Genomic DNA, 16606 nt, shown 5'->3' on the forward strand with positions numbered 1-16606 from the left:
AGCAAAGTTACAAAGATGAGGAATATGCTGTATACAGAGAACCATACTCAGTTGGAAGTTGTTGACACATATCATGATGGCGGACAGTGTCCAGAGAAGAAGCTAGATAAGAAGGTGTGCTAACCCAGTGCCCTCTTGTTTTGTTGAGGTTCTATCCCATGTACTGTGAGAATCTGTTAAAGAAATATACACAAGGTAAGGTAATGTATTCATTGGCTAGGGCCACCATAACAAAGTATCACAGACTTGTGGCTTAGACAACAGAAATTTATTTACACACAATTCTGGAAGCCAGAAGTCCAAGATCAAAATTTCAGCAGAGCTGGTTTCTTCTGAGGTCTCTCTCCTTGACTTGGTCTTCCCTCTAGGAATCTGTGCCCTAATTACCTCTTCTCATAAAGACACCACCTATATTGGATTAAGGTTCACTCTAACTACCTCATTTTTACTTAATCATCCCTTTAAAAATTATCATATATCCAAATACAGTCAAATTCTGAGGTATTGGTGGTGAAGACTTCAACATATAATTTTGAGGGTGTGGAGGAGACATAATTTGGCCCATAACAGAGAATGATGTGTGGTTAAATTTCATTTGGTAACCATGTGGAATATGGATTTAAGTGAGAAAAGATGGATTGATAATAATAAATCCAATAGTCTATTGTAAAAAATCACAATGTTCTGTAGAACTGTGGCTGTAAATCAATGAATTTCAAATGAATGTAAAAACCCAGAGACAATAAATTAAATTTTGAGAGATCCTATTCTATACCTATAATAGAGTTAGAGATAGGAATCTAAAGCTCAAATATATATAATTGGCCTGGAAGTTTAGATATGGACATTGTCAATACATGTTATTTGAAACTATAGGGGCAAATTCTTATATATTGAGTGATGAGAACTATGAACTGGAAATGAAAAACCAACATTTACAGAACAGGCAGAATAAGACCATGAAGGAAATATTAAACTATGAAGTAAAGCAGAAAAGTGCCTTATCATAAGATCTAAGCAAGTAGAGAGCTTTGATAAAGAGAATAAGTAATAGTCAAAGACAGCAAAGAGATCCTAAAGATAAAGAAATGTTAGTTGAATTTGGAATGAGAATTTTGGACATTGATACTTAACAGTTTTTTGAACTTCTGTGTGTGAGGCTATGGGTAAACCACTGTAAAACATGCATTATATTTCATTTCAATAGACTAAGAAAAGTGTCATTATGTCTGTTTTACAAATTTAAAGAATGATAGCTCAGGAAAGTCAAATTACTAGCTTAAGGTCAGCAGATAAGCAACAGATGTTCTAGATTTATTTACATGTCACCCAAACTGGAATGATTAACCACTAGTAATGCTAACTCCCTAAGATCAACACAGGTTTATTGAATTGAGGCTAGAGACCCAAAGAGCAGTGGGTTAATGAGTGAATGTTTGGTGAGGAAGTAGGATAGACTGCCTTTTGGAAAAGAAAAAAGGACAAAGAGCAACTCATCTTATGCTTCATTTTTTTTTTTTTTTTTTGGACATTGCCTGGAACACAATAGCTACTCAATAAATTTTAGTTCAATAAACAAGAAATGAATGTTAACTTGAGCTAGGAATAAGGTATATATGTTTGGGTTTGGAAGAGGAGGTAGCAGAGGGGTAGACTGTACACAGCCCAAGAAGAAGGAACCAGTAAGAGAATAACACTAAAGAAGAAAGAGAGGAAAACTGAAGAAGCTAGATCCTTCCTGGAAAAGGTTGATAAGGCTTGGGATCAAGTACACAAGTAAGAATTTGACCTGACTAGGTGAAGAAACACCTTCTTTAAGGTTGAACTAAAATAGTGAGGTATAGGAATAAATGTGTCAGGACACATAACAAGTGCTTCATCTCCCAACAATCCCCTCCATATAAGCTCCCTGATCAAAAAATATCACACCATTCCCAATAAGTTTTGTGCTTTAAAATTTTAATGTATTTATACCAGGTATATGCAATTTTCTATGCCTAGCATTCCCTCTCTTACTGTATAGAAATCTCAGAATTTTTTAATTCTCCAAACAGAATCTGTCATTTCCTCTCTTTTACATCTCTTAACCCACTCCTTCCACAGTGACTTGGAGGCCATAGATAAATCACTTTCACTTATGTATTAAGCTCCTTTGAAATACCATAGCATATCAACAGAATATTTTGAATGCTATAGGTATATTCCAGAGATTTAGCTTGAACACAATTGCATTTCTTTTATTCAACCATTTATATACAAAATAATTCAAATTTACTAGTCAGCTAAAGATTATTCTGTCAGATGACTGCATCTATAATAATAAAAGTGTAATAAGCTAATTAGACCAGACATCCTTCCGGATGACCTTTCAGACAAAGCCGGGGCTGCAAGGGAAGCCCAGGTCCCTGGTGCCAGAGGAAAGCCGCTGCCTGCAGCCGGAGGAAGGATGGCCTACTCTTGCATGAATTTCGTGCATAGAGCCTCTAGTTTTATAATAAAAGCACATTCTTAATTCATTGAGTTTTAATAATCGCATACTGAAAATGACATACCAATTGAAAAAATTTATGTGTATTTAAAGAGTAAAATATTACTTGTCAGTGTAAAGATTTATCTATCGATCACCTTGGTATTGAAAGAAAACGATTTGTACTCAGGCCCTGTCTTCAAAGCCAAATTGTATGCTGCAACACTTTCAGCTTTCAGGTGGTGTTGAATTGTGCCTGGTTCAATAATGGAATGAGAATTCTGACTGCTCTATTGCTCTTCTGTTAGAAAAATCCATTCTTGAATAATCTGTAAGCCCTGTGAGAAGGTCAAATGATGAGGCACAGAGATCTGAGACAAAACACTAAGATTTCATTGTTTTGACTTTGCCAGCTATCCAGCTGCACATTTAAAATTCTCCAAGAAAAATACGCAGAGTGCACAATTGTATTCAGCTTGAATTTTACCTACATAGCATTATCTATATCTAATTTTAAAAATATGGTAAGATATATAGAATATAATATTCTTTGTAATATTTGCACATACCGTTATTTTTCTTGTATCACTAAAATAGTAAGTAATGTAAATGTAATAAACATGAATTAGGAGAGTTATGATAATGATGTGAAATAGCTATATTGATTTGTAAATAAATACCTCATTTAAATGACTATTTAAAAATACAACCCAAAATAAATAAATAAATAAAAACTAAAATTCTAGCAAAATCTATGAAACAAAATATTCTCACAAGGCATTTGTATATGTATTGCCTGTCAGTTAACCATGCAGATAGGTAATGTTTGTTCAAATAGTCTATGTGCAATCCTAATCTGCCTATTGGAAGCATTGACTTGTTCAACTTTTAGAGCATTTATCAGTTTTTCTAATGTAATTAACAATCAGATGGTTCTGAGGACTCTACTTTTTGCCTTCTACTGTGAAAATACCTTAAGATTAGTGTGCACCAATTTCAGTTGTATGCAAAAATATTGTAATGTCAATTTTTTTCATTTTTAAATTTAAAATATTAAAGTCTCTAGAGAAATTTTTAATGCAACTGAGGTATTGAACCATCATTTAATATTATGTATAACCATAATTGCATTTTATCTGAGATGCCATAATTTTCTGTTTTGTTATTTAAACATATTTAATTCTTAAATCATTATATGTTAGCAAAATTATAGCATTTAATTAATTTGAATAAAATATAATACATTGAAAATTGTAATTAAATATGTATATGTCATTAATAGAAATGTGATTGGTGGCTTTTCTGGAACAAGTGGAGAGCAAAATTAAAGTAGAATAAGAACATGATGAATTGATTCAGTGCAAACAGGATGGTTTCTGCTGAAAAATTACGTTCAATAAGAACTTGTCATCATAATTTGTGATTATCACTTTACAGTATATCAAATCTAATGAATTCAGGTGCACAAGCTATATAAATTACTGCCAATGTTTTAAATATAAAAGACGGTTACTTAACTCAAAATAGCCATGGCATATAAATTTGAACCACTGCTGTGTTTCCAGATATCATAAATATTTTGCTCTAATATATGCATTTAGCGTTTTGCATCCAAGTCAATGATTTTTTAAATGTTTCAAAATACAAATACACATTTTAATTACAACATGAAGATGCTGGGCAAAATTTGCTGTTTTAAATAGTTTATTACGAAATAAATGGAAAGAATGATTATTTTTTACAACCCAAACATTCTTCCAGTCAAAATATTTTTCATATAATAAAACATACTCTTCTATAGATGTCCACTTACATATATGTCTTTCACTGCTTTCTTTCAGTGTTGTTTTCACACATAAAGTCTTTTTTCAAACATTACACAGATTAAGCTTAATTATTCTAATATGATGGGAGCTGATCTTTGAGAAAAAATAAATTTATCAGAGGACATTCATAAACCGAATTTGTTATTTTCAGAAAGAAAAAAAGACACTGAAACTCAGAGTGAAATATCAATGGGTTCATTTATATTTTGCCTTAAACAGCATGCATTGATAATGCTCATTTTTGTAGAGTTCATTTAAATGAGCAGGAACAATCTTGGAAATGAAAGTTATAGCAAGTTTTTTTAATAAAAATCATTTATCACTCAGTAATCTTTATATGAATATTTTGCTCTCTCCTTTTAAGAAGTATGCATGTTTTTAATCATCTGGTCCAATTCCACCCAGTTTAACTTTCTGTTTCTATTTTATCTAATATTTTTTCCTAATTCTGAAGCTGTACCTTTTTACAGAAATCTTGTTTAACACCTATTTCTATGGAATTATGTTAAAACAATCAAATGTTCCACCTCCCTTACTGTAGACCAAGTGGTATTATTTTAGTCACCTTCTGCATTAGGAGTTCCATCTTTTAGGCATTGAAATTGATTTTTCTCATCTTAGCATCTGAAGATCCAGAGTGTGCCCCTTGCCCAATCGCCTGAGACTATACAGTGACACCTACAGCAGAGGATGCGGAGGCAGCAGCTTTCGGTCACCAGAAATGGCAACATCAGGAGCATCAGCACGAATAGACTATGTAGAGGTAGTTCTCCCAAACTATGTTATGAAACCAAACATTTTTTGGTGTGCTACCTGCTATGGGGGCTGCCTTCCTCCTGCCTAGTGTTATGCAAAATGTTTGGTCTTTGTTAAAGTTTAACAATGACATTTCTAACTAATATAGAGAAATGTGGTTTTTCTTCCAAGTATGTTCAGTTGCCTTAACTTTCAATGAATATGAATTTTTATCAGTCTCGGAAAAACATTAATACCCAAATTTTTGTCAAATTTATTTCCTTATTATATAAAGCTGCTGTCACATGTACTTTTTATATAAATATTTTTTAAATATATCAGAATAATCCATAATTTTAAAGGTCATCCTAATGCAGTAAATAAGAGTATTTCTCTGACCAGTTATATTCTCCAGAGACTAAATACCGCAGCCCAGTTTTCTGTTATACTCCCTAATGTGTACTTACTTTCCAAGTGAAAGATTATTCCCACATGGCCCCAAGTCAAAATATGAAAGGCTAATGACTGACTGGTCTTATGTATCTTTTCATTTTATGCAATTTAATGTGAAAGAGTTATTTTGTAGCTATAAAACACATTTGTTAATTAACCACATTGGCTTTATCTGTATAGTTCAATGACTTACAGCATTTCAATTTGCATATAAAATGAGTCTCTGTAATGATGGCTTTGTAAAATAAATAATTTACATAATAGGTGACTTTACTTTAAACACTTTACATGTATGATTTAGAAGTAGGATATATTTATCTTGAAATTTTCAAGTGTTTGAAATCCAGCATACAGAGGTCTTCATGTTAGCGTAACAGCAAATTCACAAATTCATCAGTCACCCCATCTTAACTTTTTTTAACAAGGCAAGATACAAAGAATTTATATTAGGTCTATTGGAACTATTGCTTGAGTAAATATAATTTGAAGGTTCTTTTCATAAACCAGATATGAGCAGGATATATTAAGCTTAACAGTTTTTCCTCTTTTTTTTGAGGGGGGGTTCTATTTCATTTTGTTATTTAGGAAATTGCAAACTGTTATTACTCGTTTTGTGTATGTGTGTGTGTTGTTGTTTTTTTCTTCAAAATCTGCACTATGGATTTGAAATGTACTTTTCTGAATATTCCTATTAATTTTAAAGGCACTTTAATTATGTGAAATATATAATGGATATTATATATGTAATATCCATTATATATTATATAAATATAGTGTAATGAAATTATGTACTAAAATGTGTAGCCCTTTGTGAAAAGCACATATACATTTGCAAGTGGATGTTGTTATTTTTTAGCTCAAATTATGTAAATGCTGATTTTTTTCATAAGTACTTGAAAAATTCATACATCTACTTATTGAGTTTGTACAACATTGTTTTTAGCTGTGTGTGCCATACACTGATTGACTTCTATCATCTTCATATATTGCATATATCTCTAGAAACTGTATATCAAAAGGTGTATTGATAATTCTAAAAAGACAAAAGTAAATTTCTGACTCATCTTTAAAATAAATTGTGCTATTTTAATGTAGTTTTATGTGTTCTCACCATGTCCTACAAATACCATTTTAGAGAGTGTTTAAAACATTCTACATGGAAGTAGTGTTAAAGATTAAAGATATACTTCTGTTTTGCTTTTATTATATTCCAATAAGAAACTGGACTTTTCATTGTTAAAGTTTGAGAGTAGAGCTGCAAGTAGAGTCTGAAGCAATATGCAGTAATTCTGTTATATAACTATTTTGTTTGCATAGCCTTACTGCAGTAAGCTATATTGCTTTTCTGGTCTTATGATAACATATTGCAATTGAAAGTTTGTATATGTAGGATAAAGGGAACTTTTCTCAATGACAAAAGATTAACAGGTAACTTGAATAACTGTTGTCAACACTGGAGTGGTTTAAATCACATTAGCAGAAGTGATTACAAGAATAAGAAATTAAGTACCATTGAATATAATAACTCAATTCGTTGTTGCCCAGTCAATGCTATATGCTACCCTTAGTGTTTCAAGTATAAATGGTGTAAATTCATTCATAATGTTTATGTCACTCTAACACCAATCTTTTTTAAGAGGAGTCACACATACAGTGTAACAAAATGTGAAATGTGCTTATTTCATAAAGTTATATATTTTTAACCACTAGACTTATATTTTAAAACTAGGTAAAATAGTAAAAAGAAAAAAATGTGCTTATATGCATTTGTAGTTATTGAAATTATAATAATGTCTATAGTCTTTTAGAAATTTAATTATTATATATATGAGTACTGAGATAATCATATTAAATGAGAATTTATTTAAATATATTTAATGATAAACAAAGTGAAAACAAACTCATAAGCAGGCAGCACAATATACTCTTACCCATCCAGCAGAGCCCTTCCCTCCTTCATAAATGTCACTCCCAGGAACCTGGGCCACCAGGTGAACAACATATTGAATTGCCCTTCAACATCTTTTTGACATGTCATGAAGAGAAGTCATTTTTTAATGGCTCACAGGAGTGCCTCACAAAGTAGGGTGCATCTTCCATATGTTTCTCAGAAGTTACAAGTTCTTGCAGGTTTATTAAGAATTCTATATCCTCTCACATCCCTATTTTTTGGTTATGTTAAATTTTACTGACTAGGGTTTCAGTAGTTGTTTTTAATCAACTTAACCTTCCTGTAGCAAAACTTGCAGACCTACATTTTGTCACACGCAAAAATATAATTATTCTATCTATTTTTAGTCAAAAACAAAATTTAAAGAAGTCATGTTAGCTGTTGTAAATTTCATTTTATATTGCTTGCTTCTGCCATAGCGATCAATATAAATTGGATAAAAACTGAGAGTTTATATGTATTGGCATAAAAAGCAAACAATATTAGTAAAACAAAATTATTGCGTCTGGATGTCGTTAAAACAGTTTCAGAACATCAGGGGGTTAGAACAGCCTGAGGGTGTGGAAACTTCAAATCTCATTGAAGTCAGAATCTTCTACCAAACCAATAATTGCTCCCATCTTCTCCCAACGTACAACTTGCTTTGATGTCAGCTGTATAGTACATACAGATATAACATTTGAAATCCAAACCCTTAGTCACCTCTTCTGCTTGGCAAATTTTGAAGAGAATACATATCTTTAATTCATTCCAGTCCAATAAACATTTGTTAAGGGCTTACTGTTTGTCAGGCGTTGTGATTAACATCAGAGACACCGAGTGGAACAGAGCCCCTGCCGTTAGGCAGATGACAGTCTGGTAAGGAAGGCAGACACGCAAAGCATTACATGCAACACAGCACGTTACAGGGGATTATGGAAATGTGGTAAATAAACAGAAATAGTACAGAAAGTACTTAATCTTATTGGCCAAGTCTGAGAAAAAAATTTGCAAAGGAAATGAAGCCCAAGGAGGCTTTTGAACAATAAATTGGAATTGAACAAGTGGGCAGAAGGAGTGTTGCTTAAAGTGGAAACCTGTCACAGGGATTAAATGTGCAAAATAGTAGCATGCGGGAGGAGTCATCAGGAGGTAAATGGATAATGTGAAGGGGCTTGTGTGCCATAGCTGGACTTCATTTTGTGAGCAGTAGTAAGGTTTCAATGAAAGGATCGGAAGCAGAGAAATGGTAAGTTAGATTTGTGAGTGATGGGATGAAATTTATTAGTAAGAATTCACAGGCACCCTCCCTTCTACAGAGGCAAAGAACAAAAGCCACTCAGTAGATTTTTGTTGGTTTGTCTTTGTTTTTTAAATTTATCTTTATTGTTGAAAGTATTGAAGTGTATATTGCATAACATAAAATTCACCCACATTAAGTGCATAATTTAATAATTTTTGGCAAATTTATGGAGTCCTACAATCATCACTGCAATGCAGTTTTGAACATTTCCATCACCCCCACCAAAAATCCCTCTTGCTCATTCACAATTAATCCTCATTCCCACTCCAGCCCTAGGCAACCACTAACCTGCTTTCTGTACTGTAAATGTGCCTTTTCTGAACATTTTATGTAAATGGAATCATACATCTTGCGGTCTTTTCTCTGGCTTCTTTCACTTAACATAGTGTTTTTGAGGTTTCTGTTCAATTGTTCTGAGGCAAATGGGACAGAAGTATTTCACTGCCAAGGAAACCATGAATATTCAGAAAACAAGACATGTCAGAAGGATGTTATGTGAACTTGGCCAAGGTGTGCAAAATACATAGGATTGAGAGACCAAGATCGTGAGGACAGGATGGCATGGAGAGAGAGTTCAGTTAGGGTAGAAGAATCAGAGTGTACAGTAATGTGAAAGTAGAAGGTAACATGTCAGGTTATTTTAATTAAGCTTTCTGAAAACTAAATCTTGAACTTCTATTTCCTCCCTACCTTCAAGGTTTGTAATGCGTATTTGTAAACTACCCATTCATTGGGCTTCCTGTTTGTGATTACTGCTCTAGACATTATATATGCTTTGTTAGGTACTTGGGTTAAAATCATTTCTCAAAAAAAAATGCATTAGAGAATGCAAACAAATCATGTCAGACTGACATCTGCAGTTAAAAGTGAATCTAGAACAAACTGTATTTTCCTTGGAAAACCATTTGGGACACTGTAGTAGTCTCAGTGAGATTGGAACTGCTTTTTTTTTTTTTTTTTTTTTTTTTTTTTTAGAATGCAGGATTGACTTAGGAATTCTAGTTCAGTTGGAGAGACACTTAGGTGGAATTATGAGACCACGCAAGTAATAAAAAAAATTTAAAGGTTTATTTTCTGTAAAGGAAGACAAGACTACTGGCAGATTCTCTGGACCTACTTGCAACCCCCCCTCCACTTGCTGAAAGGGCTGTTTTGCTGATTTAGCTGCTGCTGTAGGATTGAAGATAAAGCAAGTTTTGGAGTTGCTTATATAGACTATTAGTTACTAGAGAAATCATAGGATTGCAGTGCAGCAGATGGAATAAAAAGGCTGAGTCTGGCCGGAATGTAACATGGGTGTACCAGGAAAGACAAGCTCAGAAACAAAGAAGAACTAAGTAGGAGAGCCTGACAGAAAGCTTTAGGCGTGATGTCATGACTGGCCCAGAACCAGGCAAATCCAGGTTAGAGTCTCAGAACAACACAACCAAGGCAGGCTGGTTCTCATGCAGGAAGGAGTCCTGCCATGCCCCACCTCTCAACAGACTCTGTGGTCCACTGAGGTGATGAGGGACTTCTTATAGGGACTTCTTAGACCCTCTGGAGCCACCGCAGGGTGATGAATGGAACTCAGTCCCTAAACTACAGAGTTAGGGTTCCCTGGCTTGGCCCAAGATGGATAAGACAAATCCTAAACCCTTAATGTTGGTGTAATCGGTTAGCTTCTGGAGTTAGAGGAATTAGGAGCAGCTGTAAAACTGAGACTCTGGTCTTAAAAAAAGAGAAGAGATTAACTATACTAATGTACTCAGATCCTAAGAATTGGCTATTCCTCTGTGAAATGTCCAGAGACATTGGACAAGAATTTGCATACTCTGGGTTTGGGGTGAGAAAGAGACACTTTCAAATGGAATGGGATAAGATGGGGATTTTTGTATACTTTCTCCCTCTTTGCCCCTTAGCTTCTTCTCCCACCTCCATGTTCTGAGGAAAAAAGACAACAGTCACTGGAAGACTCTTTCAAGAAACGCCACCAAAGGAGCAGAAATTACTCCTCTGTGGGCTTTGTATGGAAGCCCTAGGTGACAGGACATGACACATCAGGAGCACAGACTGTGGGACTTTACCCGGCACTGAGGAAAGGGAGGGTGGAAAGTAGAAGATGGGTGAATGTGATGGCAGGAATGAGAAGATTTATAAGAGAGTAAGCTTTGGTGTGTTGTAGAGTAAGTAGGACAGGAAACATCACTAAGAAGTGCTGTGATCCAAGTTAGTAGATCCCCTTAAACATTTAAAACAATTTGAGGAAAGAAATTGCCATTTTGAGGCTATGTTTCTTTACAACAGGAAAGGATGCATAAGAGTGAATACTGAGGAGTGGGAGACCAGCTGCTGCAATTGGGCCAAGAGAACATGAGTGCCATGACAACAGAGTGAAGAAGATTAAATGGGATAGGGAGACATTTTTGGAAGTGGAATTCAAAGGCCTTTCATCAGAGTGTAGTTTGTTCTTGGCATACATAAGGAACATGGGGAAAGGTCCACAAAATCAAACTGCTCCCAATTTATGTCTTCAATCGGGGACTCAATGTGGGGCTTTATGATTTGATTTGAAAGGGATTTCCCAGACAACAGACACAGCCATGTTCAAATCCAATGAATAACAAATTGAAAGCCGAACATAAAGCATCTTGTATTAATACCTAGTTTTGCTTGACTATGGCTCTGCTTCTATTTATTAATTTGATTAAAGTGAAGTCCAAATGTCAATGCTTCTGTGAAAACTCCACTGGATGCACATCCCTAGTCACTCATAACATATGAATATCAGACTTTGAGTGCAATATTGCAGAAAAGTTATCACGTTGTAGTATAATTAGTTGTTTGAGGGTCTGTTTCCTTGAGATCTTTGAAGACAACACTATGTCTTCATCATTCTATCTCCCTTGTGTGGCTAATAAAGTACTTTGTCCAAAGTTAGATTTGTTTATTGAATAGAGAAGATATGGCAGTCAGGAAATACAATTTTCTGCCAAATATTTAAATACCGTTATATGTAATAAAAGCAAAAAAATGTCAGAAATTGTTAAACTGTCACAAGAATTATTCTGACAAGAACTCTTTGTGAGACAAACGCATTTATTTGCTACTTAGTCTCATTTAATCAGGCTACTAGAACATTGCTGAGTTTGAAACTGTTGGGATCATTCAGCTAGTATATGTATGGTATAAATATCACTTCCATTTTAATTATTAAAGTGTAATTTTAGTCCATTATTCTAAAATTTGGCAAATATATTTTAAATCAGGAATGATTCTGGCCTTTCTCACCAAACTATACCTACTTGACAGGTTGTCCTAAAAATCCATCATGTCATCTTCCAGTGTGTAAGGTCTCTGTGTGCCTGTTATGTTCTCTGCATCCCAACTAGATTTTAATAATCTATTTATATACATACCTTCTGTATTTTTCTAAATTGTCAGGTTTTGTTTTTTGGTTTTTTGGTTTTTTGTTTTGTTTTTTTGTTTTTTTTCTGGACAGGTATGGTGTTTTATTCATCCTCCAGAGTACCTAGCATAGTGGCTTGCAAATGGTATGCATAATTAATAAAGAAAACAAGAAAGGTAGAAAGGAAGAAAAGTACTCCTCCAAAAAAGATACTTAGAGGAAATCAGATTACTCCTGGTTGGAAGGAAAAGAGGATGGATTTGAGAACACTTGATTGAGGCTTTAAAGAGGAAGTTGTACTTCGGTTGTGAAGGGAGCAGTAGCACACTAGGCAGAGGAAAGTCCCGGGCATGTCTGTGAAATAAGGAGTGTCCTGGTTTTGCTGATAGTTGGAATAAGTTGAATTGAGTAGTGAAAGTAAAGTGGAAAGGTAGATTGAGGAGTTTGGAAATAGCTAACTGGTAGCTATTAGAAATCATTTTCTTATGTGAGTAACAAGGAAGAGTTGATATTTAAGGTAGAAGTTAAAAACTCAAATAACAGAAAATGTTAAGAGCAATAATCCATAAATAAAGCAAATGATACATTTAAACAGTGCAAAACACATTTTTAAATCTCTGTTGAGCAGCTAGTACTTATATAGACTTAAAGATACATGAAGTCATATACACTACAACTCAATCATTGTTTTCCCCTTTAATAAAACAATAATCTAAGCATAACTGATCTAATCTATAAGGAATCTCATATTTCTTGACAATGAAGGGAAACTAATACTTATTTAGTGGATATGCCTCTCTTTGCCCACAACATTATTTCATTAGATGTTGTAACAATTGTATAAGTTATGTGTTGTCATGTTTTTACGATGAGGAAATTGAGTCTCAAAGAAATTAAATTTTACAGAAGGTCACTCTGATAGAAAATGGCAAGATTTGGATTCAAATCCACTTCTTTCCCTAGTGCTCCCATAATGTACTCACTTCACTGTTTTGCCTATAGATAATATTTGCCTGCTTACATTATATTTTTAGCAACTTCAAAACATTTATGCTAATGTTGCTCATTTGATTGGCTTACCTGCAAGGCACTGGGTTAGGAATCAAATTCTCTTAATACCTCTTATAGATTATAGATATTTATCCCACATGACAAGAATAGGTTATTCTTTTGATGTGCTTTTCATTTAAAAATATTTCAGGTTCTATATGGGGTTCTGGAATTACAAATTAAGCATTCCGTCCTCATTATGATAAAATGAGATAATCAATGAATTTCATAAGGTTATAATAGTGTCAGTTTATTTGTAATAATGTAAGACATTCATTGTTGCCTTTAACTTATGTTTTGGTGTCTTTATTTGCCCAATATTTTAAAATGAAGATTGTTTCTTCTTTTGCTAACGTGAATTAAAATTTTCAAGGCTCATCAAAAAATACTCTCAACAGTATTTTTTAATCTACACATTAACCTGGTAAAGAATGCATAAAAGATATTTCTCATTCAGCTAATAAGAACATTAATGTTATTTGCTACCATATAAATAATATCCATAGTGCCATAGGCAATGCACTAATTTTTGTGTCAGCTTATGCTATTTATTCTGTGTTATGTTTCTTCTTGAGGACAAATGTTTAGAATTGTAATTTTTATTATAAGTTGATGCTTTGCAGAAGGCTTTCACACAAACTGGTAAAACTTTGCAATATAAATCATCCTATCTAATAAAGAGGGAATATCCTAATTGACCCTCACACTGTCACAAAGATGGCGGTGCCCATAGCCAATAAGGAGGGAATATGTTAATTAACTGGCCCTCCCGCAAAGATGGCGGTGCCCACAGCCAATAAGGAGGGAATATGGTAATTGACTGCCATGCCCTCAAAGATGGTGGCTCAACAGCCACAAGATGGTAGCGCCCAGTCCCCTCAGTCCCACCGGGGCAGCAGGCACGTGGCCTGGGGGCAGGCCCGGCCACTCTGTGCACCTGTCTCGAGAGTTCCCCAGTCCCCTCAGCCCCCCAGCCGCCCAGGGCCAGCCCGAGGCACAGGCAAGCCTCGGATGGCAGCTGCCCAGCCGCCCAGGGCCGGCAGTGGCAGCAGCAGAAGTGTGATAGGGTGTCGCCTTCCCCTGATCGCTGGGTTGCCTCCCGCCCCCGAGGGCTCTCAGACTGTGAGAGGGTGCAGGACGGGCTGAGGGACCTTTCCTCCAGTGCATGAATTTTTATACATGGGCCTCTAGTTTTATATAATAACTATATAATAGTTATATATAATTATTATATATAATAGTTATATATAAAATTATATATAATCTTATATAATAAGATTCCTGCAATAGGGCTTCCTGCAGAGGTCTCCCCCACCCCACCTGCTTCCCTCCCTTCTCTCCCACCCTGCCTGCTTCCCTCCTTTCTCCCCCACCCCGCCTGCTTCCCACCCTTCTCCACCGCCCCGCTTGCTTGCTTCTCCGCAGCTTCAATCCCTTCTGCAGCGCTTGGCTTCCTTCTATAGTGTCTTCAGTCTTCGCTCTGTGCCTGTATATGCAAATTAATCACCATCTTGGTTGTGTGAATTCACTCCTGATTGGCTGGTGGGCGTGGCTTGTGGGCATAGCGGAGGTACAGTCAATTTGCATGTTTCTCTTTTATTAGATAGGATCACCATCAAATATAGTTAAATAGTTCAAGGTGTTTCTACACGGTAATTACTGAAGAATGTCCTTTCAGTATTTCTTCATATAAGAAATATAGACACTATATAGCTTCTAATATCAAAGTTGTTGTTATTCTAAGCAATTTCTAAATTTACTTTTTTATACAAAATTTGTCATACTTGAAAATCAAACATGTGTATATGATGTACATAATTGATATAAAAGAAGTGGAGAAATTTTTAGGAAAAAGCAAAGAATATCATTCTCATTATTCTTCTCTTCATCAACAGGCTTATGTGGGTATCTATATTTATAAAAGAAGATTTAGAAATAAAGAAGATTAAAAAGGACAAATAAACATTGATATATTGAGATGAAGATCTATAAACACTCATCCTAGTTTTGTCATTTAGTAATTCTAACAGAAGAGCAAAACCATATATTCTGTTAACATGAGGCTTAGGGGACAGAATAAGAAATAAATGTAGTTAACATTATTGGCAGAAAACTCACTAAGAGAAGGAAAATTAGAATCAGAGAAAACGTGCCCAACATTTGTTGAAAACTTACAATGTGTTGAGCACTGCACTATGTGGTGAAAATGTTAAGAATATATTTGATCCTTTCAGTGAGTTTTTGTGTGGAAGAGATATTCTAAGTCCAAAACTCATGTGCAAAGCCGAGAGATGAATGAGAAACTGATGAATTATGTAAAGTACTAGGAGATTCATTTGTGCTGGATGCAGTGGCTTGTGCATATCCAGAGATGAGGTTTGAAAAGTAGAACAGAGCCTATTCAAGTAAGGTTTTGTATGCCAGTATAATGGTTAAATCAATAAAGAAAAATAAGCCTAATTTAGTCAATTTTGCAAGAAATACTATCCATTTGGTTTTGGCTAACATGGGCACCAGAATCTTAACTCTAAATTCTTTACATGTAGTAGCTCACATAGCCTTCACATTAACTCTCTCCATTTTAAAAATAAGGAAACTGAAACATAAAAGAATAATTTGCCTAATGTCACAAAACTAGGAAGGCAAGGAGGAAGTATTTGAACCATGCCAGCCTGACTCTGAAGCCTTGTTCTTGATTACCATGGCACAGCTGGAAATGGCTTTATTGAAGTATAATTGACATCTAATAAACTGCTATAAAGTGTACAATTTGATAAACTTTGACATGTACACCAGTGAAAGCATCAACACAGTCAAGACAATGAACATATCCATCGCTCCCAATGGGCCTGCCTGCTCGCCTGCTCCCCACCCAGACAAATGCTGTTCTGCTTTCTGTCACTATAGATTAGTTCAAGTCTTCCAGAATGTTTTATAAATGTAATCATTTCATATATTTTCTTCCTTAGTCTGATTTCTTTTACTGACATGATTATTCTGATATTTGTCCATATTGTAATGTTTATCAATTCTATTGCTCTGTCTTTTCACCTCTCGATTGATATTTGAATTGTTTTCTTCCAGTTTGGGGCTATTGGAGATAGGCTGCTATGGATATTCATGTAAAGTCTCTGTATGAATGTTCAGAGAAAGAAGTCAGGCACAAGGAATGTATATGTTTTATTTATGCAGAACTCAACATGAGGAAAATCTAATCTGTGCTCTCAGAAACTGTAATAGAGGTTATATTTTGGGAGGCAAGGTAGTGACGAGAAGGGTGCCTGAGGGGGGCTGCTTTTGGACTCGGGAAATATTTTGTTTCCTTATCCTGATATTGACTACATGGGTAGCCAGTTCAGTACAAAAAAATACAGTGAACATTATGTTTCTATGTATTATTTTATTGGTATCTTACATTTTGATTAAAAGTTAAAATAAAAGTGAAACTAATGAA

The 16606-nt window shown here is 34.7% G+C and overlaps 1 protein-coding gene across 4 annotated transcripts in view; it reads left to right on the forward strand.

Moving 5' to 3' along the window:
• LRRC7 (leucine rich repeat containing 7) overlaps positions 1-16606 on the forward strand; it is a 496684-nt gene that overhangs the window by 268340 nt on the left and 211738 nt on the right. Inside the window, exon 8 of one of the 4 annotated variants that reach the window (XM_080658304.1) lies at positions 4915-5993. The exons of the other annotated variants lie outside the window; for them this stretch is intronic. Coding sequence (XP_080514430.1) covers positions 4915-4921 — 7 coding nt within the window. The 3' untranslated portion in view covers positions 4922-5993. Of the gene's footprint in view, positions 1-4914; positions 5994-16606 lie in introns of those variants that run through there. 4 annotated transcript variants of the gene reach the window in all.

This window comes from Plecotus auritus, assembly GCF_963455305.1.
Source record: "Plecotus auritus genome assembly, chromosome: 2".
In the NCBI taxonomy this organism is placed as follows: domain Eukaryota; kingdom Metazoa; phylum Chordata; class Mammalia; order Chiroptera; family Vespertilionidae; genus Plecotus; species Plecotus auritus.